At 48.1% G+C, this 23,784-nt stretch overlaps 2 protein-coding genes across 8 annotated transcripts in view; one reads left to right on the top strand and one right to left on the bottom strand.

Annotated features, from left to right (window-relative positions):
- Positions 1–80: 80 nt before the first annotated feature.
- The window catches only part of LOC122386775 (protein RRNAD1-like), a 75,395-nt gene continuing 51,691 nt past the window's right edge, over positions 81–23,784 (bottom strand). For all 7 annotated transcript variants that reach the window (XM_043376330.1, XM_043376332.1, XM_043376335.1 and 4 more), the window contains exons 6-9: positions 2,677–3,018; positions 2,205–2,314; positions 1,576–1,784; positions 81–602 (exon numbers count right to left, since the gene is read on the bottom strand). In XM_043376330.1, coding sequence (XP_043232265.1) covers positions 523–602; positions 1,576–1,784; positions 2,205–2,314; positions 2,677–3,018 — 741 coding nt within the window. In that variant the 3' untranslated portion in view covers positions 81–522. The remainder of the gene's footprint in view (positions 603–1,575; positions 1,785–2,204; positions 2,315–2,676; positions 3,019–23,784) is intronic.
- The window catches only part of LOC122386774 (dynein axonemal heavy chain 8-like), a 28,989-nt gene continuing 11,625 nt past the window's right edge, over positions 6,421–23,784 (top strand). The window contains exons 1-2 of the mRNA XM_043376328.1: positions 6,421–7,992; positions 19,840–22,228. Coding sequence (XP_043232263.1) covers positions 6,644–7,992; positions 19,840–22,228 — 3,738 coding nt within the window. The 5' untranslated portion in view covers positions 6,421–6,643. The remainder of the gene's footprint in view (positions 7,993–19,839; positions 22,229–23,784) is intronic.

The following is a 23,784-nucleotide window of genomic DNA, read 5'->3' on the forward strand; positions in this document are numbered from 1 at the left end:
TCGGAGCGAGGTTTCCATGATGGCCGGAAGATGGCAGCTCTCGGGACACTTTAGTATCGACATCCGTCTGAAACACTAACCCTTTTGTCATCATATTTATGTATATCTTCAGTCACATTTCAATACTAGTGAGCAAAGAGTTATGGAATCGAAGCCTCATAGAGGCCACATTCTAGAGGTCTACGACGGCAAAACGTGCGGCAAAGCACAATAAATTAGGTCTGGTATAAACCTGTCGCTTGCAAAGCCATTGAAGATCGTGCTCAATGAAAGTTATTATTGCAAAAGCAAATGTAAAGGTACCCGGAATCCAAAAACAGACGCTTCAAATGTGCGTTTGTACGAGATCACAAAAACATCAGCCGGATGCGATAAGAATATTACAATCACGGATTCAGTTCCGGGCTTCATTTATCATTATGTAAGAACATTATATTTGCATCCCAAGAACTATTCAATCATCTGATGCCAGGTGAGCAGCAAAGTTTATGTCTAACAAGCCTTGGACGCCTTCCGCCGTCGTCACCGCTTCTTGGCAATGAGGACGAAGTTTCGAGGCGACATCTTGGGGTCGAAGGCAGCTACCAATATGCTAGGGTGTCCTGAAACGAATCAGAGTTCCGTCAGTATGTCAAAATCAACTGCCATATTGATGAAAGCATTTCACATGGTACGATCCTCACTTGGTGGGCGTTCTGGTCATCTCGACGCAGGTAATTGTAAATTCTGACCCATTTTATGGTATGTATATCCTTGCAATGTTATTATTTCATGATCCCTATCGAAGGCAAATGTATGAAAGGCAATTGTTACATGCGATTCAACAAGTTCAAGAAATTCAAAGACGTTGCGGATTATAAATAAAAAATCATAATACCGTATCAAAAGACCACGGCCGAATAAAAGGGGCATCTGAGTTTGCACTGTTTGTAGGAATGGAGGAAGAGTGGGTGTGATGGATATTGACATAGCCTGGTAAACTAGCCAACTCATGGGAGGGTACGAACGACGTATGCCGGAGCGTGAACATTGAGTAATGATGTGGCTTTCATAGCAATGGTGAGGTGACTTTTACAGCGATCCATCGACAATAGGGAACCTTAATAGTCCGTAACGTCACTGATTTTCTCAATGCAGGCCGTTTTTTTGACGCAACAATGATACTGGGCTTAATGTTTTCACCTTTTCAGCTTTTCTCGTGGGCGAGCACGAGACAATGAAGTTAAATGTCAGCACGGAGTTGACGTCATTTATCGCGTACTACCCACTAGGCACTAGCCACCAATAAATGCTTCCATTCGATAATTAGGTATTTCACTCAAAGGAAACGCTAGTGACGTCAGAAAAGCCCGCTAAAAGCGGGTAGGGTGGCGTTGTACTCCAAATATAGACAACGTATTGAGCCTACAACCAGATCGACGTAGTGAGACCTCACACATCCGTATATCGATCTGACCACAAATCGAGCACCGGAGCACCGTCCACAGCCGTGCCCCTATTCTAGAACAATCCGCGCTGACTGCTGTAAGGCAGTCTCGCGGCTCGCGCTGACCGCCTCCGAAGATATCCACTGACCGTGCTCCCAGAGGTACATCTGACGGTCCAGCAGGATCACAGTCTCGATGACGGGCGCCAGCATCAGGCGCAGCGAGTAGAACACCACCACTCGCCGCCAGTGCGCCAGGTCGGCCGCCGAGTGGCTGAGGTCCAGCGCAGAGGGCGACACCGGTCCCTGGGTGTCCCCCGTAGCGCCGCTGAGACGGGACACGGCCCGGGACACGTACCTGGGGGAAAGAGAGGTAACTCAAGCCCTGCAAACTAATAGGGACCTTATAATGACCATCCCAGCACGTATAATTAGTAAGTTCCTTTCGCTGTAGCTTTCATCCTTATTCCTTAGTGTATGCCAGTTGCCGGGGGGGGGGGGGGGGGGCGGAACAAGGTTTCCCTGGCTCGCCAAAACTCCCAGCACCTCAGGTAATGGTGAGGTGGGGCATAAGTTATCTTTCTATCAGAAATTCAGGTCGACCACCTCCCTATCACAAGTGTGAGCCAGTATTGACATCACTCGGGTAACGTAACGTCTAAGGTATGTTCCTTTACAGTTTACACAGAGACAGTGAGCTCCAACACCCGGTTCGCTCGAATGCCAAATTTTTCCCCGACCCAACTCGAGAAGAGCGAGCCTCCGTCGTCCGCCTTACTCTGCGAAGGTGAGGGTGTGTGCCTTGTTAACACTGCGCAGGCCGATATGCCTCAGCCGCGGGTCGTGGCGCACCAGTGCCCGCTCCAGCGCGGCCCGGTACGCATGCACCTGAGAGACAGACGGGCCGAGCGAGTGAGACAGCCTGATACACACTGGATCGTCATATATGTTTTACTTTCAATATGTTTTACCACAAAGTCACTGTCGAAAAAAAAAAATCAGATAAATAGAAATAAAAGTGATCAAATGCGTCCTCTTCCAGGAAAGCGTACATACAAGCAATGTTTATCTTATTATCTTTTCAAAATAAATGAAATAAAAGGATACAACACGCAATGAAACTTTACCATGCTTGATTGCATCGACATAAGACTGAAAGAAAACCAATGTAAAGCAATAACAGTCAAACTCAGCATTACAGACACGCACAAGTAACCTATAGGTGACCTACAGCGTGGCTGGCCTCGTACCTTGAGGTGCTGCTCGCCTCCCGCCGCCAGCCGCGCAGCATACTCCTCGATGGCGTGGCACGACATCTCCCTCGCCTCGTAGGTCATGTCGTAGCCGTGTCTGTCGACCGTATCCGCCACCAGTCTGCTGAGCGGGTACCCCACCCACGTCGAGCTCGCCCCTCCGTCCGCCGGCGGCGTCGACAGTTTCATGTAGCAGCAGCCGACCGAGACGACAGCGCCGCACTGCGGTGACCGGACAAACTGCCGCAGCTGGAGGGCGGCCAGGTCACCGCACGTGTGCAGGCCCACCGGGGTGAACTGCAGTGAATCCGTGGAGGTGCCCGTCAGGGAGCAGAGCGTCTGAAAAGAAACGAGATCGGTGCGTCAGACACCATAACAATAATAGCGGCTCGGTTACAGTGCGCCAATATATGAACACTGCTAATGATCTGGCATGCTTTGATGTATTCGAACGAGGATGACCCTAAGATCTAAAATGCCAGACGTTTCGGGCAAAGCGTGCACTCGTTAGTGGGTGGGTACTGGGTAGGTACTGCACACAGTTGTCGTGTTAGCATTTTGTCATCTGCGCTTGAACACGCCAATTAATAAATATTTCAGGCAGGCACATGCGTAATTGCCATCGCTTTATGGCAAAGCAAGAAAGCCGTTTTACCTCTCAGATACCTCTCAATAAATAAAGCAAGGCAATTTCAACATTTGATCAAAAATAGGCCAGTTAATTTCATTCTCAATCATAAACATCTTCAATCTTCATGGATGTAACTAGGGTGACCCGCGTGCTCCGCAACGCGAAAAGGGGGTATTTACGATCGGCGGGTGTTTGGTTGTTCTTGTGTCGGTTGGGTTATCTATCCATTTCGGTCGATTGTTTTTTGATGGCTAAACGTTTTGGTTTGGAAAAAAATATCCATCGGATCGAGGTGCCCGTGTCTGATAAGCATGCTTTCTACTTCAGAACCTGTCAATAGTTCAGTGAACCTGTCAAATGTGTTTTATAATTCAGGTGCGTAGTTTTTTGACAAATGAAAGGCGTAGATAATTTTCGCTAAAAATCGTTTTGCAGAGGTTTAAAACATTTATATTTTTTAAGAATACTGTTGCTTGTCATGCAAACGTGATGATTGGATCTTGGAGAGAATTGAATGCTCTTTCTAATGATAGCATTTTCAATTTTCAAGCGTATCAGGTTAAGCAGCAAATCCCGTGTATCTTTTTAGTGGCACATTGTGGACAAATACCATTTTAATTCAGCGATTTTTCCACATTGTTTTTGATCAATTAGCTGTCCACAATTTTTCCATGAGAGGCGGTACATTTCTCTTGGCAATTGACGTTGTTTCAACTCTCTCAGTCTGATGGTCACGGGAAAATAAAATAAAATCCAAAATACGTCTAAAATGGCACTTTTTGAAATGAAATTGCCCTCACACTTGCACGTGGCGCGTGCCACCCCTGCACCGCACACTATTCGATTGCCCGTTCGATTCTCTACACGATGCTGTTTTCCCCGTGCCGATCGGGCGCACGGCTACCGAGATATTGCACGGGGAACGGACCCGTGTCGGGCAAATTTAGCCATTTTCGCCCGTTTTTGCCAGCCGATTTATACATGTAAAGTCTATGACGCGAATTTGCACTTTTTGGGCACGCGCCACGCGCTCGCTATCGATCCGATCGAGCCGAGACCGCTCAAAGGCACGTTGTCCATCCTTGTTCTATAACTTGCGCAAATTTCAGCGCGGTAGGTGCAACGGTGTGACCTGTAACCCGCGCTACGTAGCACCATGTCGCGACCTTCGTAATAGACAGAAACTACGCCTTCCTCAAATAGTAATATAGACAAGCGGCTGCGCCACTTGCTTCGCGGCGTAGCCAGAAAATGCCGCACCAGCCAATTTGCTTTCGAATGGTGTTTGATTTAAATCGGACTGTCGTCTGGAAGCAGAGATATGGACGGAAACGTGCAGAGGAAAATTTTGAACATAATAACTATTCTGAGGGCTTAGTTGGATGAAATTTGGGTCATACGGGGTCAAGTCAGGTCAAGATGGTCATCCCTGGTCACACTGGGTCAGGCCAGGGCACCTTCTGTGAGGCCAGGTCGTATAGGTCACCACGTCACATTGGATCGGCCTGTACCACACTTCTACTACTTCTACCCATACCACTACTCCTACCACTATCCCTACCACCAGGGCTGCGGAGTCGATGGATTTTCGGCGACTCCGACTCCGACTCCGACTCCGGCTTTCAAAAACCAGCTCCGACTCCGACTCCGACTCCGGGCAGAATTGTCGACTCCGACCGACTCCAACTCCCGACTCCGACTCCGCAGACCTAGCAGGGCTGCGGAGTCGACAGATTTTCGGTGACTCCGACTCCGACTCCGGCTCGGGTTTCTAAAATCGACTCCGACTCCGACTCCGGTCACAACTGTCGACTCCGACCGACTCCGACTCCGACTCCGACTCCGACTCCGCAGCCCTGCCTACCACTACCCCTACCACTACCCCTACCCCTACCCCTACCCTACCACTACTTCTACCACTACCCCTACCCCTACCACTACCTCTACCACTACCCCTACCACTACCCCTACCACTACCCCTACCACTACCCCTACTTCTACCCCTACCACTACTACTACCCCTACCACTACCACTACCCCTACCACTACCCTACTACTACCACAACCACTACCCCTACTTCTATCCCTACCACTACTACTACCCCTACCACTACCACTACACCTACCACTACCCTACTACTACCCCTACTACTACCCCTACCACTACCCCTACTACTACCCCTACCACTACCCCTACTACTCCCACTACCCCTACCGCTACTCCTACCACTACTACTACCACTACCACTACACCTACCACTACAACTGGGTCATGTAAGGTCACAGACTATCAGATTGATAAACTAAAAAAGAGTTCTTAAAACTGCTCCTATACGTGTCACTCCATTATTCTTTTAAAAAATGGCGCCTTTAGATTATTCTTTTAAAAATGGCGCCTTGAGACAAATGTGGCGCATTGCGACAAAAGTGGCGCATTTGTACCTGTCATTTTGTCATGCATCCTTTCACCGAATTGACCTTTATCGGACTATATTTGACAAAGTTGTGCAATTTCCGGCAAAATGGCGCCTTTCGACAAATGTTGCGCATTGCGGCAAACCCGGTGCACTTGTGTTAGCGCATTGAAAACTGTCCCCATTCAACGAAAATCAACATCTTCATTCGCCTCTGTTTATCAAAATAAATAAGCTGCCAATCTGCAAATGAGAGGCACCCGCCGCCGATCGTCATGCATTTTATTGTCAAAGGCGATTGAACCCGGCTGCCGATGCATTGAAGCAAGCTTGAGAACCGAGCAAAATTTGGAGAAAAAGCACCTTTTTCCAGGGCGTGCCACGTGCAAACCATCCACCCCCCCCGGGACTCGAAACACGACACTGCACGTGCACGTGACGTCATCAACACACTGCGAAAATTTCAGCCCCATCGACCGCACCGTTTGACCTGTGCACGGCGTCAAAGCACCCCTCTGCACGGTGCAAACACACAGACAGACAGAGTTTCATTTCACAAATAGTATAGTAGATTAAGCAGGATTGCTGGCAGGAAGTGCCAGTTTCAAAGTTACTAACCTGCAAGATATAAGATGCAATATTTGGGAGGTCACGTGCAATGCACGCATTTACGTTTTTGATAAATAATTTGCTTTGCTGTCTCGGCGTCTTGGACGGCCGTTAGCGACTTTGCTAATAAGTTGAATTAAAACAACTGTTATAACGGATAGTTTAGTAAAAATGAAGGCGACACATATTATTCGCTATATTGCTTAGAATCCAAAACACAGCAATCATGTAGACTTGATGAGAAGTTGCCACTGTGTCCGTTAACAACGCTGGAGAAATGTGACAACACCGCGATCATTTTAGTGTGAAAATGGCCAATCCGGAGAAGAATGAGTCCCTGTCCGCTCCTGGATCAAGGACTGGGGCGTCGTCTATGGCCCAAATGCGATCCAGGTCGAACACCCTGATGCCGACAGACGAAGTGTCCATGCGCCAGTCAGCTTTGTCATCAGTGCTCGCCCATGCCTCGTCCTCGGCAGTAGGAAAATGCCGTGCGATCGGCGGCAATGGGCCCATTCGAGACCGATCCATGTCACTGGCGCAGGCACAGGAGACTGCCAAAGAGAAACAACAACGAGCAAAAGAAGCCAGAGAGGATAGAAAATCTCGCATCGATCTGACGCACAGACATTTGATCGAATGCACTGCACAGCTTCTCGGTCTGCAAGAAATTCAAGTGGAGGAAAGCATTCTAGACTGTGTCAAAAGTATTGAGATGATCGATGACCTGTTCGCCAAGGAGGGCAGTAAGTCGCTCTTCATGTTCTACATGGAAGCTGAACCTCCCGGCCCCGAGTCTGGACGAATCATTGGCGCCGCAGCCAGGGCCAACAAAGTCCGTCGCATCCTGATAGCTGACGACACGCCTCTACAGGCCCAAGGCACTTGCATCTTCTTCTGCCGCGACAAGAACGACGTCCCGATCACGATGAAAAACATCGCCGAGGAGTTGCGCTTCGGCAGCTTCCAGCTGTCTGGCGATGGCAGCACAGGCGGCGTACTGACCGGCCTGAACCAGTACCTCAGCACCATCTACAACCCGGTGCTGAAGGCACTCCGCAACTGGGGACAGATCGAGAAAGACTCGCACCACATATCCGACTTTCTCGTCAACATGACCGGTCTGGCAAACTTTCTGGACGCGGTGCACACCAACCTGGAGCAGCGCGTGGTGCTGAAGCAGAATGAGGAGCTGTCGACGCACCTGGGCACGCCCCGCGAGGTGATCGCCGCCGCCGCCAACCCGGAGCTCATCGAACAGGCCGAGGAGCTGGTACTCTCCTGGTGCAAACAGATGGAGACCGTGCTGGTGCAGAGCGAACAGATGCGCAAGGAGGGCGACGACACGGGCCCGCTGGCCGAGCTCGAGCACTGGAGACATCTGACAACCAAGTTCAACGACATGGTGGAGCAGATCCGCTCGGAGCCCGTGCAGATGGTGCTGCAGGTGCTCATCCAGTCCAAGTCCAAGGTGTTCAAGGCCTGGCGCGACATTGACATGCGCGTGACCGACGCAGCTAACGAGTCGCGCGACAACCTCAAGTTCCTGTACTCGCTGGAGAAGTTCTGCCGACCGCTGTACGCCTCCAATCCGGTGGCCATGCGAGAGGCGCTGCCCAGTCTGATCGGCGCCATCCGGCTCATCAACACCATCTCAAGGTATGGACAACAACAGTAGGCAGTCGTGCCAGCCCTTCCGCTTAATACCCATTGGATAGTTATAAATTATATCGGGTGTTTCTATTTCATAACATTTATTCAGGAACGTGAATACGTAGGCGTTTCCCAATTCAGTAGACCCTAAGGATTTAAAAAGGTAAAAAGCGACTGTCAGAACCTTCAGCATTTCCTATACAAAGCAATTTTGATGGGACTTATCAGCCAGCACCTCTAACTTTGCAACTATAAAATGGTTCCAACGTGTGTGGAAGATATGGGAGCTTCAAGTAAAAGGTGCTATGCGTACGAAAAAGCAGTAATGAAGCCCATAAGAACAGCTTAATGCCACTGAATTACTGATAATGTCGCTAGATCTACCGGGTGTACCTATGTGCTTAATCAATGTGATGCTGGTGAAAAGCGACCGAGTCCGAGTTAGTAAATTCAAATTGAATCAATTTTACGTCAAATCACGAGATGCGTGAAATCTAATTTGCGAGATGATGAAGCCACAAAAAACTCGTATGAGGCATCTTTTAAATTATCTTATTTGATATTCGCCACTACCCCCAGGAGCATCTCTATTTTTGTTCGGGTAGCGAGCGCGCCGGGCCGGGCCGGGGCGTGTTTGGACAATGGGGACATCCTGCGCTTTTCCGCAAATTCGCCGCCGTTGTTGGCAGGTTTTTCATGCCTACATCTTTAACCCGCGCCCCGCTGGGCTATTCAGCCATACGCGCCCTGCTGGGGGGGGGGGGGCAGATTCTGCCCCCCACCTGTCTAACTTCCGAACCGATGGTCGTAGAAAGACGGGAAAAACGGCAATCGTAAGCTCTCAGCAAGGCGGAGCTTAAGAGCTTTTTTTTGCTTAAGTAGGTCAGAGGTCAGGTCAAGGGTAAAAATGCCAGTTTCTACAGTATAGGCCTTGCACCGTAGTTCAGCCGAAGAATGGACTGAGACTGATTGCCCAAAACGTGTTCTTAGGGTACCTACCAAGACAATGTTTGTTGCATACAATATCATGCAAAGGGGTCAGGTCAGGTTACAAAAACGAAATATAGAAAACGGCATGTGCGACACATGTTTTAAGCATCATTTTATTCATATAATTCAATAAGCACACTCAATAAGTGATATGGACCACAGCTGGAAGAATTTCAGGTCGAGGTCAGGTCAAGGTCAGGTCAAGTGAGGTCAAATTTTGAAGTTGGTTGTCAAGACCTAAAAAGGTGTCTATCTGATGCAGTTTTTCACGACAATGGTGCTATTTTTGTTTCCGTACGAGGTCTAGAACTTCAAAAAAATGTTCAAAAAATTTGTGTGTCGTGACGTCATAAAATTTTGAATAACTCCCACATTTTTAAACCGATTCTTCTAAAAATTGGTATGTACAGGGTGTCCCAGAATTACCCGGAAATTTATTTTCTGACTAAAAGTACAATTGCGCTCGATTCTAATGATATACAAGCATCATACTTTTATAAGATATCCCTTAGCTATCGAGCTTGGGGACTGTGTGCTTTTGGTGACCGGTAACGACTCGAGTCAAGTATTATCCAGAGTCAAGTAAGAGTAGTCCTTTTCCGTTTTCAGCTTAAGCCACTAATAGGCAACCATGGTGAATCAACTCCCGTTTTCAACTTTGTAAACGGACTTTCGGCATGGTTTTTGCTGGAGAGCTTCAGTAGCTCATCTGCAAGCAGTTAGGATTGAGCGAAGCGCAATTATATCAGCTAACGAAGCCAGAGAGAGCAAGAGATAAACCTGATTGACAAGCTTGGGCTCGGCCAAAAAGGGCCATGCACCAGTTGTCAAACGGGTGGTTGCTTGTCATGGACAACAAACGTCACTGATCTAGCTAAAAACTAGCTAAACGATAGATCAGGATTATCTAAAGAACATCAGTCTACTTTCCACCACTATCTTCGCAAAATTTTGGAATTTGGGGTCCCTCGCCTGAAAAATATGCGAAAACTACGGGAAAAGCAGCGAAAATCACTACAATTCATCCCAAAAATATAACATATACAGCAAAAAATTATATTGAAGCACACTTTGTGGTCTAACGAAGGTATTCTGTCATTTGAACCGCCCGAAAAAGGCGTGTGTGAACGTCAGATGGCTACAACGCCCCAACAGCAGAGACGGCCAGGCACCCGTCGAAAATCAAATTGTGAGACATTTTGAGCCACCGTGCACTCATTCGGCTTGATATGATGGCCCAACGACAGCCGTTAGCACAGAGTACTACTGCGGTAATATTCTACCAGTACAAAAACTGGATGCCGTAAACCCAATGGCCATGAACGGGTTTGTTTTGGAAACCAAATCTGTTGGAAGCCAAAGGTCCCGCCATGTTCAGACATGGAGCTTCTCCACTTCAGATGTAAAAAACGCGGCAAAAGTGGTGTAGGCAGCAATTTTTGTTTTGGGGAATAATGCCTTATGACCTGGGAACACTTTGACGTTAAGTTTATCTTATATGATCGTATTATCCTCCGGCAACAGGTCAAAGGAAACAGGCCTTCGCCCAGTTTCGGGAGAGCCGTAAAACAACTGAGACCAGCAATGGCTAGCATTTTTAATCATTGTCGGCTGATCTTGTAACAAGCGTATCTATTGCATGTGCTATTTCACAGCCACCCTAGTTGACTATATAGGACGATAAAAAGAAATAAGCGCAATCATGTTTGCCTTATCTTATACGCTAATTAACAATGTCCGGGTAATTCTGGGACACCCTGTAGGTGCACATAGACCACTTCTCTGACACATATTCCGTTTTTTTTTCCGATACACCCGAAATTTTAGATTTTATCATTATTTTCCCAAAAAAAAAAATCATTTTTTAATGGGCCAAAATCCAGAGTTTTCAAAAAACCGAGATTGTCATTTGATACACAAAGTAAAATCACGTTTAACCTTTTTTTGTTACGTCTTGATTCCTTTAAAAATGAAGATGTTAGCGGCGTTTGAAATTTTGCCGTTTTTGAGGCGAAAATGGCGGACATGACGTCACTTAAACGTCATTTTATCAAAAAATTCAGACGGATTTCGCTCAAATTTCAGGAAACGTGTTAAATTGATGTGTGATAAGCCGGTACTGAAAGCTTGACGTCGCTGGCGTAACGCGTTTAGAAGTTATTGGCGAAAAACGGGAGGGGGCGCAGATTCTGCCCCCACCCCCACCCCCAGCGGGGCGCGGGTTAAAGCACATATTGTGAAAATGTCAGACCCAGATCACTCAAGGTCGGGTCACCAGGTCAAGCGAAGTGACCTAACCTAAGTAGAATTAGCATGTTCGTGAAAGCTACACTGACTGGCCAGTGGCCAGTTCCTTTGGAATTTTCAGCGCTCAATAAGTGCTATGCATGAGCGAAGCGTAAGTATGCATCGGGTTAAGGGTTTTCGATATAGGTGACCTTGGGTCAGGTCAACTGTGCGACCCCTCCATTGTAACTTGTAAGTCAATGGGAGAAAATATATCTTAAACTTGTAAAACGGAAACCATTATTCTAGCACTTTGAAACATCGTTCCACAGGTTAATATTTGGCACTGGATAGGAAAATTGCACCAATGGCCACGCTTTAGACTCCCAGGCCATCTTAGGCCATGAAAGGCAGGTAATCAGCAGTTTTTCGACAAAAGCTTTTGATAGACATGCGAAGTGTTTTACCTAACCTATCCCTCTAATCCTCTAGAGCGATGCAAACCCCTTGCATATGGCTTCACCTCAAAGATGCGGATCGTTTGATAAGCAGCATGACCTTTTCGGGTCGGGTCATGCCCTTGACGTTTGGTCATTTTCTTACCCGAGCCGGCCGCCCCACACTGAAACTCGCATGCGGGTTGCAAGTTTTTGGATTTTCGGGTTTCTTCAAATTCAAATCATACAATCGAAGCTTAGTGACCCACACGACCATCTAACAGGCGAGTCTGCATGTTTTTAGCTTGCGAGCGACCTTGCATCGCATTCCAATAGTTGATTTTGAGTCAACTTTCGATTTTCCTCGCTGCGAAGTCTGCGAGTTCTGCGAAGTTTGCGGGTTTTTCGTTGGAGTCGAATTTCGGTTCGTTGCGCTGGTATTGCGACTATGTGAAATTTTCTGAAGGTGTACCGGCTTCACTCCATTCATGAAGTTACCATAAAGGAACGGTCTAATCACTATGAACCAGAATGACGCCTTTTGGGACGACTAACAGAGCGAGCGAGAGGGTGGGCCTTGCACGTGCGAAATTGCGAGGGGTACCTCCAACTGACTTGTGCACGGCACCCTACTTACCGGTCTCTAGCGATGTGCCAAATTTGGGCACAATCGGCCCAGCCGTTCTTGAGATCTGGAAGCGGCACCCTGCACGTGCGCACGTGCAAAACGGGTCCCAACTGACTTGTGCAATGTGCACGGCACCCTACTAACCGGTCCCTAACTGTGTACCAAATTTGAGCGCAATCGGTCCAGCCGTTCTCGAGATCTGGAAACGACCCCTGCACGTGCGCACGTGCAGCAGCACCCCAACTCTGGCCCATGAATATGCAGTGCCTAGTGGGTGCCTATACCTACATGCCAACTTTCAGCGCAATCGGCCAAGTAGTTACCGATATATTGCAACAATTACAAAAGTGACACCTCTTCGTTTTGCACGTGGCACGTGCATAAGGGGCCACCCACATGCATCGGGAATAGTCCAATACTTGGTAGAAGGAATGAAGCTACCCTACAAAAATTACCGCATGTAAATCGGTTCAAGTGGTTGCTGAGATATAAGCCTCGCAAAAGCGTCCGCACGGCCATTTCCGTTAATCTAAGGAAAGACTACGCTCGCTCCGTAATTATGCCCGCAAACTCAAAACCCGCATGCAAGGTCCAGTGTGGGGCAGCCTTTAACGGTCAACCGATTTTCTGGTAAAGTCAAAGTTTTACAAGCTTTGTGTAACGAAAAAATATTGTAGACAAACATTTTCAACAAACAAAGTCACTTTTGACAGTTTTTACCCTCTGAAGGGGAACCGTTGACTTAAGGTCGATTCTGAGTTAAAAACACGAAAAAATAGGAAGGCTATAGAGTAGGCTTTTACGCCACACTGTACTAGTTCCCTTTAGGTACTCACTATTCGTTACCACGTTATGCTCTGATCTGCTTTAAAAAAAAATCAAAATAGGCAAAATTTGACCATCAATGACCTGGTGATCTGAACCTTAACCTGAGCTATACATTGCCAAAAACAATACTAAATAATACAGACTTATGGCTTAAGTACTTTTTCGTGAATTTGGGCTATTTTTCCGGCACAATGCGCATCACTGCGTGGCCCAGGAGGCGAGTAAGACGAAGAGAGGGAGGCGTTCACACACCGGCGAAAAGCAGGCGACCCGGCGCGGGTTAATATGAATTCACAGGCGACCCGGCGCGGGTTAATATGAATTCCAACTGAGATAGCAATTTCGTTAGTTATGAAAAAAATGTGATTGAACTTGTGCGTTAATGTTGCTTTAAGTTTTACAGTTCAGCTTTTATTTATACATTCCGATTGTTAAGCAAGAATTAAAAAGGGCAACATTTCCAGCGCAAGTTTTTCGAACTGTGACTTTTTCTGACATGACCGCGTATCAGTGACGCAGTTTGGTAGCATAGCAGGGTACGGACGACATAAGTGTGCAGGTTTCAACCTTTGCCCTCATTACAGAGGGAGGGAAGGCGTGTTTAGCCACGCTCCAGCTTCTGCGTGTAGAGAAAACCCCGGCGCGCTCCACCGCAAAAGCTAGCATAGCTTATTATGATTCAATTTTGCATCGTTTGTGAAAGTCCAGACCCAAGTCACCCAAGGCCGTATAAGTTAGGTAAGATCGTCCGGGCTCGCTAATGTTACAAATCTGCAACACTACGGTGACGTCACCGGAGCATACGCTCCCTGGCTCCACCCGGACCCTGATGCGGCGGCTGCAATCGCTGCTAATCGAAAAATTACTTGTGCAATAGCGCTTTTAAATGACTTTAAAAAGGGGGAAAATATTATAGCAAAATAATTATGAGAATCCTTTGCCCTGACTGAGATTGTATGACCCCGCCACCTATCGGACAACGTCGTAATTAGGGTTGAGTTGGAGATCGCCAGATGGCTTGTCAGTAAGCTGTCAGCCGGACAGGAGAGGGGCCGTCAGGCGCTTAATATTATGTAAACGCCAGATCATGCTCAGGAAAATGCGACACGCTTAAGAACGGTCATTTATCTCGAAAAAGATGCGGTGCCCTGTGGTGATATGGCCCATGACTCGGGACCCGTAGGGGCCGTAGGCACCCACAATCCTACGGCCTACGGGTCCCGAGTCATCAGGGGCCTTTTAAGGCCCCTGTGGTCACCGGCAGCTCCCAAGGCCCCTACGGACGCGATACATGTTTCGAAAATCGCTAGACAAAGGACTCAGGGGCGCAGCCAAGGGGGGAGGGGCACACCGGGCTTTAGCCCCTCCCAAATTTAGCAGGCGCCCTCTGGAAAGACGCCATCCAGGGCGCCGAAGGCGCCGTGGATGGCGCCTTCCACGATCATACCGTCGAGGGCGATCACGATCTAGTCGCCCTCGACGGTAAGCCATTGCGACGTCCTCATGCGGTACTGGCGCCCAGATTTACAATTTTATATCTCTTTGTGGGTGAAGATGCACCCACAATCCTGAAATGCCGGATATCCACTCCCAATCTCCTGACCATCTTGCGCCCTCGGCTCACCTTCAGCGCCCTTCTGTCTGGTCGGCGCCCTTCTGATCTGTCGGCGCCCTTCTCGCCTTTCAGAGCTCTCCTGACCTGTCGGCACCCTCCTCACATTCGGCGCCCTCCGGGCAGACCAGTTAGCGCCCTCATTAACATTATCACACAGCATCCTCCTGATCTGTCTCGCCCTCCACACTTGTCAGCACCCTCCTGACCTGGCAGCGCCTATCGTACTTTATAGCGCCCTCCTCACCGTACAGTGCCCTCCTGACCTGCCGCCATCCTCCTCACTGTATAGCGGCCTCCTAACCATGCAAAGCCCTCCAGACCGGCGCCCTCTACGTTCAGCGCCCTGACAAGTCCGTGCCCTTTTCACCGCAGACATTTTTCATCCTGATCTGTCGGCGCCCTCCTGACCGTACATCGCCTTCCTCACCTTGTCCGCGCCCTCCTCTTTATACAGTGTCCTCCTGACCTGTCAGCGCCCTCTTCACTCGTATAGTGCCCTTCTCATCGTACAACATACTCCTCACCGTTGGCGCCCTCCTGACCTGTCGGCGCTCTCCTCACCATACAGCGCCCTGCTGCCTTGTCGGCGCCCTCTTCACGGACAGCGGTTTTCCAGATCTGTCGCAGCCCTTATCACCGTGCAGTGCTCTTCTGACCTGTCAGCGCCCTCGCCTGTCGGCGACATCTTCGCGTTCAGCGCCCTCCTGACCAGCCTGCGCCTTTTGCAACGCATAGCGCCCTCATCACCATGCATCGCCCTCCCGACCAGTCAGCGTCGCCGTTCATCGTACAGCACCCTCCTGACATGTCGGCGCCCTCCTCACAACACACCGGCCTTCTGACCGGTAAGCGTTCTCCTCACCATGCAGACAATGCAACACTTGACAATTAGGAAAGCGTTAAGTAGCCTATGCTTAACCCTCGCCGGCACAGGCCATTTTGCGTCATTCGACGGCACAAGGGGGGTACGACCCCCCCTCGCGTTTGGCCCCTGATTGAGCTAGAGCTTCGCGGAAAAACGAGCGTGTTGCCCGTCACGAGAGGAAGCCGATGATATCCAATTTTAAGATCCTAGGTCATCGGGTGACCTTCTAGGTCAAGTCAATGACCCAAACATCAGGAATATCGGGACCTGTTAGAAAGTCGTAAAGTGTGGCTGCTATGGAGTTCTCCGGGGTGCTGATCACGAATATCGTGTTAGTTTTGATCAGAGATGATGTCTTTAAGCATTTAGACCAGGTCGGGTCAGGTCAGGTCAGGTCAACCGGTAGAGGTCGTGACGGGTATTCGTAATACGTGTCAACCGCCTCTGACAGCTTCGTAACATGTTACGAAGGCACCAAAACTACTTCGTAAATGTTCAAATGGTTGCTAAATTCGAAATCAGCTCCAAAAACTGGCCTAGGAAGATGTAAAACTCGAAAAAGTAAACCGAGGTCACCAAAGGTCGATGACCTGACCTGACCTTCAGGTGACCTTGACATCCACCCTAATGCATAAGAGCAACATCAAATCACATGTTTGAACGTTTGAAACCACGAAAAGCTTGCAAACGCGCGGCTAATGCGAGCCGACATACGCCGAATCGCGATTCCGGCCAAATATGGTCTCGGAAAGTAGGTCACAGGTCAAAGGTCATTTGGGTCAGGGTCATGAAATTTTCAGGATAGGTGTACAATTGATCAATGCGAGGGTACTGAAAGTTCCGTCGCGATCGGCCGCTTTTTACGCTAGTTATTCGCGAAAAACCTTAGGGGGGGTTGCATCAACTCAACTCCCTGTGCCGGCGAGGGTTAAAGTGATTTTAGGCGCAAAGTAGTAATGAAGCAATTTCCGGAAAGTAAAAGGATGACAACGTTTCCAGCGTTTCCGGAACGTTTCCGGAAAGGAACTTGTTTACAACCGTGACCCTCAAAATCGTATTTAAGGCCAAACTTGCGGGGAAGGCCAGCTGACAAGTGTACGCGCCGGTGACGTCACGGGTAATGTTAAACATTCGGGCGCCCGGCACATAGGAAAGCTCGGGATGACAGCCCCCTGAAGTCACCTAAGGTGAGGTCACAAGGTCCAGTAAAAAACCATGTCTCTAAAGAAAGTGGTCCAATCGTTACTACAGCTTCTCACTTACAAGCTTTAAACTCGGTCAATTAATTGAGGGCATCAGTATCAACAATTCACATATTTTGGATTTCTCATACCTGCGAGCTAAGGTGAGGTCAGAATTGTGGTATCACCATTAAATAGCAGTGGGGAAAGGTACAAATGTCCACTTTAAAAGAAAACCCACGTCAAAATGCGAGATATTTTCAGAATCACAATATCTCTGCCCATATGCAATGTGCAGAGCGCAGCTGACGGCCAACTTGCAGTGAGTCAGTGAAGAGTCAGCCGGTTCAGGATTTAGTGAGTGGGCCAGGGACATTAGATCCAGAGAAAAAAAAATATTCAGTTTATAAAACGGATCTTGAAAAAGTAGTTTTGGTGCGCATTTCCAAAGATGACTTGTGAGTTTGCTACGCAAGAATATCGTCCGCACCCTGTAGGTTAAAGAAAGAATGCACCTAGTCTTTCCGGTACAGTGTTAACACAAGGCCTCGACAGAAAATGATAACATTGTTTTTTATTGCTGGAGCAAACAACATGAAAAAATCAATCAAGGGCCAGGAAAACCATGCCGTTTAAACCGCGACCGCCTGGGGGCGGGGGGTCGGATCCGACTTCCCCCCCCCCCTCCGTTTTTCTTGAATAACTCATGAACCGCTTACGCTATGAACTTGGCATACCCTCTCCCCCATCAATTTGACGTCTTCTGTGCAATTTTTAAGAAAAATTTTCAAAGACTTTTTGAGATATATCGATTTTAGTGATGTAACTACATGGCGTTTTCAGTCAAAAAGTGGTAAATGTTTAAAAAATCGCCAAAAATCGAGGTTTAAAGCAAATCGCAAATTAACCTTCGCCCCAGTGGGGGGGGGGCATATGTTACCACCCTATTGCGTTTTTTTCGTATAAATAAAAAACCGCGGCGCGTAACGCCGCGCCGCTTAGGGTAGATTTTGGTACATCAATTTTGGACAATGTGTGAAATTTTTGACCCCAGGTCATGTCAGGTCAGGTCACTAGGTCAAGTTAACTGACCAAGCCTAAACAAAAAGTTTGCAATCATGTCCAGCCTGCAGTGTTTGTCAGAGAGGTTTCAAACTTGATGGATTACATGATGTTATGGGTGCCTACAATTTGTATATCTCGGATTTTTTATATGCGTGACCTAAGGTCAGGTCAGTGGCGTGACCTTTCCATTATAAGTCAATGGAGAAAAACGAAAATGCCTCTAGATCCGTGTGTATGCATAGGAACAGTCCAAATATTTCAGGATAACAATGATTTGGACCACCCGTGACGACCAAGGTGTCTTTTTTTGCTGATAGCCTCTTGAAAGGTCATCCGAGGTCATTTGAGGCTACAAACAGTTTTTTTGCCAATAACTCGCGATTGGAAAGAGATAGAACGCTGGGATTGGCCTCATTGTGTTTGTCTTGCCGAGACGCATCGACTGATATGCAACATGACCTTTTCCGGTCAGGTCATGACCTTGACCTGAGGTCAAATTTTGAAGTTGACCTTTCAAGGTCAAATTATAGTTCATTCGACGCGTCTCGGCGAGAGGAACACGATTCTGGCATTAGAAATGACCTAGCTTTTTTTAGTCAAAAGTTATTGTCGAAAAACACTTTTCTTAAAAACAGCTATTTTTGGAGTTTTTGCCCTCTGGAGGCTAAACCGTTGACCTGAGGTCAATTTTGATATGAACCTTATCAAAAGAAGAGTTCAAAAGCTATCGATTGCTTTTCCTAGCGTTTTTCTATCTATCATAGTTCCTGAGATAATGGCATGTTTTCTGAAAAATATGATGACAATTCGCAAATTTTGACCTTTGATGACCTCTGGTGACCCCAATATTGCTCTAAGATGAAAAATGACTGAAATACTTTCAAACGTACGCATCAAGAGCTATCGACTGCTTTTTACCGGGTCTATCTAACCCTCTTAGTTTTTGAGTTAGAGGTGGGTGGTAACATATGCCCCCCCCCCCTAGGGCGAAGTTGGCGGAGACCGCCACTGGGGCGCGGGTTAAGGACATGAATAGACGCAACTCAACGAGTTCTTTAAAAGGGCTATCTCGGATTTTCAATAAAATGCGTTTTTCACCCCTAAAAATTCAAAAAACTATTTTTTTTTGGAAAACAGCTAATTAAATCCAAAATTTTGGGAATTTCCAAAAAACCGGAATATATGTTATAGAGCTCTATTAGAACATTAGATGTCCCAAATTTCAACTTTCTATCTTGATTTTTGACCCCCAAATTGTAAAAAATAGCTCCAACATGCATAGGGCATGGTGACGTCATTATCATTTTCGTGAATTAGAGGCACTTCTGAACATCGCATGTAAAAAGAAATGGCACCACTAGATTGCTAGGACAAAGCTCGTCCTAGCAATTTAGTGGAAAAGTGCATTTTTATGTCAAAAATAAAAAGTTGAAAAATTGACTTTTTTCTTAGCCCTCGTTTAGTTATGTATGGTATAAATAATTTTTATGCTTTCAATGCACACTTATCACCAGCACAGTGACTTGGGGTCACATATAACCATTACCATCGGATACGACGTGAAAAATAAGCCATAAAACATGTGTCGCACGCCCATGTAGCAGAAAGTGAAAACCGTGACCTTTCGTGACCTGACCTGACCTTGACCCGTACTTAGTATGACCCCTATGCGCTCATGGTACCTTCACTAGGTCTTTGAGGTCATTTTTGGTGAGTTTCGAGCAGCAGCTATCGATTCCGCTGTCGGTAAGCCTAATCATGCAAAACCCCAGAATTTGACCTTTGACCTGACCTTGACCCGAAAGTTGACCTCAATCTTAAAATCTTATGAGTGCTTTGGGAAGGTCTCGTAGAGACCTTTCGAACGCCGCCTCGCGGGGCTGGATACGAGCATTGGTTCTCGAGATAAAAGGGGGGGTCGGATCCGACCCCCCAGGCTGTCGTGGGTGCGGAAATAGCCCACGCGGTGCCGGGTTAAATATACTTGTAACCTGGTACTCTTTCCCCACTTTTGGCAGGTACTACAACACGTCGGAGCGGATGACGTCACTGTTCGTCAAGGTGACAAACCAGATGGTGAACTCCTGCAAGAGCTTCATCACTGACGACGGCACCAGCGACATCTGGGAGCAGCCGTACCGTCCGCTGGTGGAGAAGCTGCAGGTGTGCATCCACCTGTACCGAGACTACCAGGCCTTCTTCCACAAGACCAAGCGGCGCATTCAGACCACGCCCGACGAGAAGCCCTTCGAGTTCTCCGAGATGTACATCTTCGGCAAGTTCGAGGCGTTCTGCAAGCGACTGGAAAAGATCATCAACATCCTCGACACCGTTGACCACTTCTCGGTGCTCACCAGAAGCAGAATAGAGGGCATCGAGATCCATGGAAAGAAGTTCACCGACATCTTTAACACTATCAAGAAGAAGACATACGACTTCTTGGATCCTCGCAAAATGGACTTTGACCAGGATTACGAGAACTTCCAGAACCAGATCTTCCAGCTAGAAAGAGCCCTACAGGCCTTCCTGGACAAGAGCTTCACGAACATACGGACTGTGTCGGATGCGCTCAGACTGATGCATCGGTTCGAGCTGCTGAAGCTAGACTGCTTGGAGCTTAGCGACAAGTACAGCATCATCATCGAAAAATTCACGCAGGAAATAGCTACCACACGCAAGCTGTACGAGGCCTCCAAGGACGACCCGATCATCAGTCACAATATGCCACCTGTGGCGGGCAAGATCGCTTGGGCTCGAAACCTGTACCGGAGGCTACGCGAGATCATGGAGTGCCTCCGCAAGAACTACCCAGAAACGCTGCAGTGTGCAGAGGCTCGACCCATGATCCGGCAGTACAACCAGCTGTCAAAATGCCTGATCCGCTACGAGATTCTGTATCACGAAGCGTGGGCAAAGTCCGTGGACGAAGTGCGTAACGGTCTGATGGCGCCCATCCTTGTGCGCCATCCTAAGACCAAGGAGCTGATCCCCAACTATGATCCACTGATTCCGTTGACGATACGCGAAGCTGACTGCATGCGCAAGATGGGTCTCGCTATCCCGGTCACTGCAAATGTGCTCAGCTATCGCAAGGAGCGAATTTTCGACGCCCTGCAAGGTGTGCAAGGTATTCTGGAGAGGAGCCAGAAGGTGATTGGCCAGATTCCTGAGCTGTTCGCGCCCATGCTCGCGGCACTGACGCACAAGGTGGACAAAGCTCTGCAGCCGGGTCTCATCAGTCTCACGTGGACGTCACTAACGCTGCACGAGTATTACGACTCTGTCCACAAGGCTATCGACGACCTGGAGCTGATGATCAAGCGGCTGACTGACATCAAGGAGCAGCGTATCGACTCGGTGCTGGACACGATGGCCAGCACGCTGCTGGTCGAGCTTCCCGAGGAAGAGCCATACACGACCACCGAGTTCCTCAGCCGGCTGGAGAAGCACAGCGGTCGAGCCGCCATCACACTCGACTTCCTCTCGTTCAAGGTGGAGCATGCCGTGTACGAGCTGATTGATATCTTCCTGCAGAACGCCGACGTGGGTGATGCAGAGCAGCCCAACCGCAACCAATGGCAGGAGTACGTGGAGCTGGCGGCGCGGCGCGAAGCCGACAAGGAAGACCAGAAACGGAAGTCGATGGCCGGAGAGGATCATATGCCGTCTGACCTCAGCATGATGAATCTGGACACCCGCGTTGAGGCACTCTATGACACTTGTCGTGAGCTGTACCAGTTTTTCAACGCGCGCAACTCGGAGGCACTGGTGCGCGCCACCAAGTACTCTTTGGATGCCATCAAGAAGCGCGTCTTCCTGCCGACGCGCTCGATGCTGGTGGCGCGGGACGACGACGAAGCGGAGGACCTGGCGCCGACGCCGCCGTTCCTTCTCACCGACATCATGCTGGCCATTCCAAACATCGTCCTCAGCCCCAGCATCGACGACGTGCAGGGCGTCATCAACAAGGCGGCGCAGATGGTGCTGGAGGTGAACCGCGAGATAGCGCTCTGGGGCCAGGGGCGCACCTTCAGCCAGCTGAAGATCAGCACCCAAATGGATCTGGCGCCGGCCGAGGCAGAAGACGAGGCTGCCACGGACGGCGAGTCGCCCGCAGATGAGACCGCCGAGGAGAAGGAGAAGCCGACAGAGCTACCCAACAGGAGGCTGAAGACGTACTACCGCTCCGTGCGCGAGCACAAGGATACCGGCCGCATGGTGATGATGCTGCAGACGGCGCTGTCCGCCATGAAGCAAGAGATCAACAGCGTGGTGCAGCGCTACCAGGGCTACAGCTACCTCTGGGAGAAGGACCGCAACCAGGTGGTGGAAGAGTTTGTGCAGACACACCCCAGCCTGGCCATGTACCGAGCGGAGATCGCCAAATGTCGTCAGCAGCGAGACGATGTGAGTACTCACTATCCTTTCCTTGCAATTAATTGCATTGCAAAAAATATGATGTCAACTGTGCAGAATGCATGAATCAACCCTTAGTTAATTGAATGACCTTACACATTATTTTTTACCTTCTTTAGTTGTATTTTTGCTTAAATATAATTTTCGGCGAGAGGCCTCCACATCAACGCCAAAATTTACCAACAACCTACCAAAATTGGCGGCCCTTCTGGATTTGACCCTGTGGTTTATAAACATCTTTTTTAATGATGCAATGATACAGACATTGGCAGGCTCCCCTAATTACAACCATCTTATTGCAATAAAACATTCTAAGTTTTAAGAATACCGCTCTGATGGAACAGCATTTAATGGTGAGATAACGTTATTCATTTTCATCTTGAACTATTATGTTTCTCAAACCAGAAAATGTTTCCTTTTTCGCTAAGTTGCAGCAGCACCGGTCAAAAATAGCAAACTTCGGAAAGTCAGTTCCGGAATGGCAGCCGTAGTCCCCACCAAACTAGCGCTCAGGCCAAGCCAAAGCGCTAGTTGAAATAGTCTAAAGATGACATGCTACTGCGCCGTTGGATTTTTATTGCTAGTTTCCAACAATCACCTTCTTTTTTCTACAAAAGGTGAGTGGGTGCTTCAGACTACCATTTCGCCTCGTACATTACCAATCTTAGAGTCTTGCATAAAGGTCAGATAGTCTGGCATGCTCAGCTCACTGTTTTTTCAGAGCGACCAACCACACACTTCGCTATCAACACTGGCGTTGTCCAGGAATGTAAAAACACCACAAAGGGCTTCTTATATTTTGATAAAGTGGAGCTTATTGCCTTTCAACCCGGATGGTTCACAAAAACCGTATTTCTCGGCGTTTCCATTCAACATTATTTCTGACTTCCAACAATTATCAGTACCGTAATATGTGGCAGACAACAAGGAACTTAATCAGGCAGATAGCTATTAAAGTGAACTTCCTCTAACTTACTCTGCTTCTTCCATATATTCTACTCCTCTAATCCAAATACTTTTACTTACTCCATCCGTTACTTCCACACCACACGTTACGCGTTTTGATTCTTACAAAGTTAAAATCACCCGATTTCCAAATACCTAAAAGGACAAAATCAGCATGTCAGCAATCGATTGGTGTTTCACCAACCTTGGTATTTCAAAGGGACACGGCTAGTGGCTACACACTATTTTTCCGTAATGAGAAAAATCGCAGAGCGCAGCGTCGCAAAACTTTGCATAACACATCCATTTTGCATGTCACGTGAAATTCTTCACTTCAGGTAACAAAAGGTCATATCACTAGGCAAAATAAACATGTCTCTAAAACTATGAAAATGTTAATCATTCAACTTACTTCCTAAAGGTCTTAAACTTTTACTTTGCATGCAAGTACCAGTGCAACAAAATTGGTAAAATATATACATATCTAGTGAGGTTCAGCATACGTGGAATAACGCAAAGCTATGAGATGTTCACGAATTGGCGCTGTGCCGCTTTCAACTCACGAGCCCGATTATATTCACTGGCGGATCGCCTATCTGGAG

The sequence above is a fragment of the Amphibalanus amphitrite genome, unplaced genomic scaffold (assembly GCF_019059575.1).
Source record: "Amphibalanus amphitrite isolate SeventyFive unplaced genomic scaffold, NRLGWU_Aamphi_draft 000262F_arrow, whole genome shotgun sequence".
In the NCBI taxonomy this organism is placed as follows: Eukaryota; Metazoa; Arthropoda; class Thecostraca; order Balanomorpha; family Balanidae; genus Amphibalanus; species Amphibalanus amphitrite.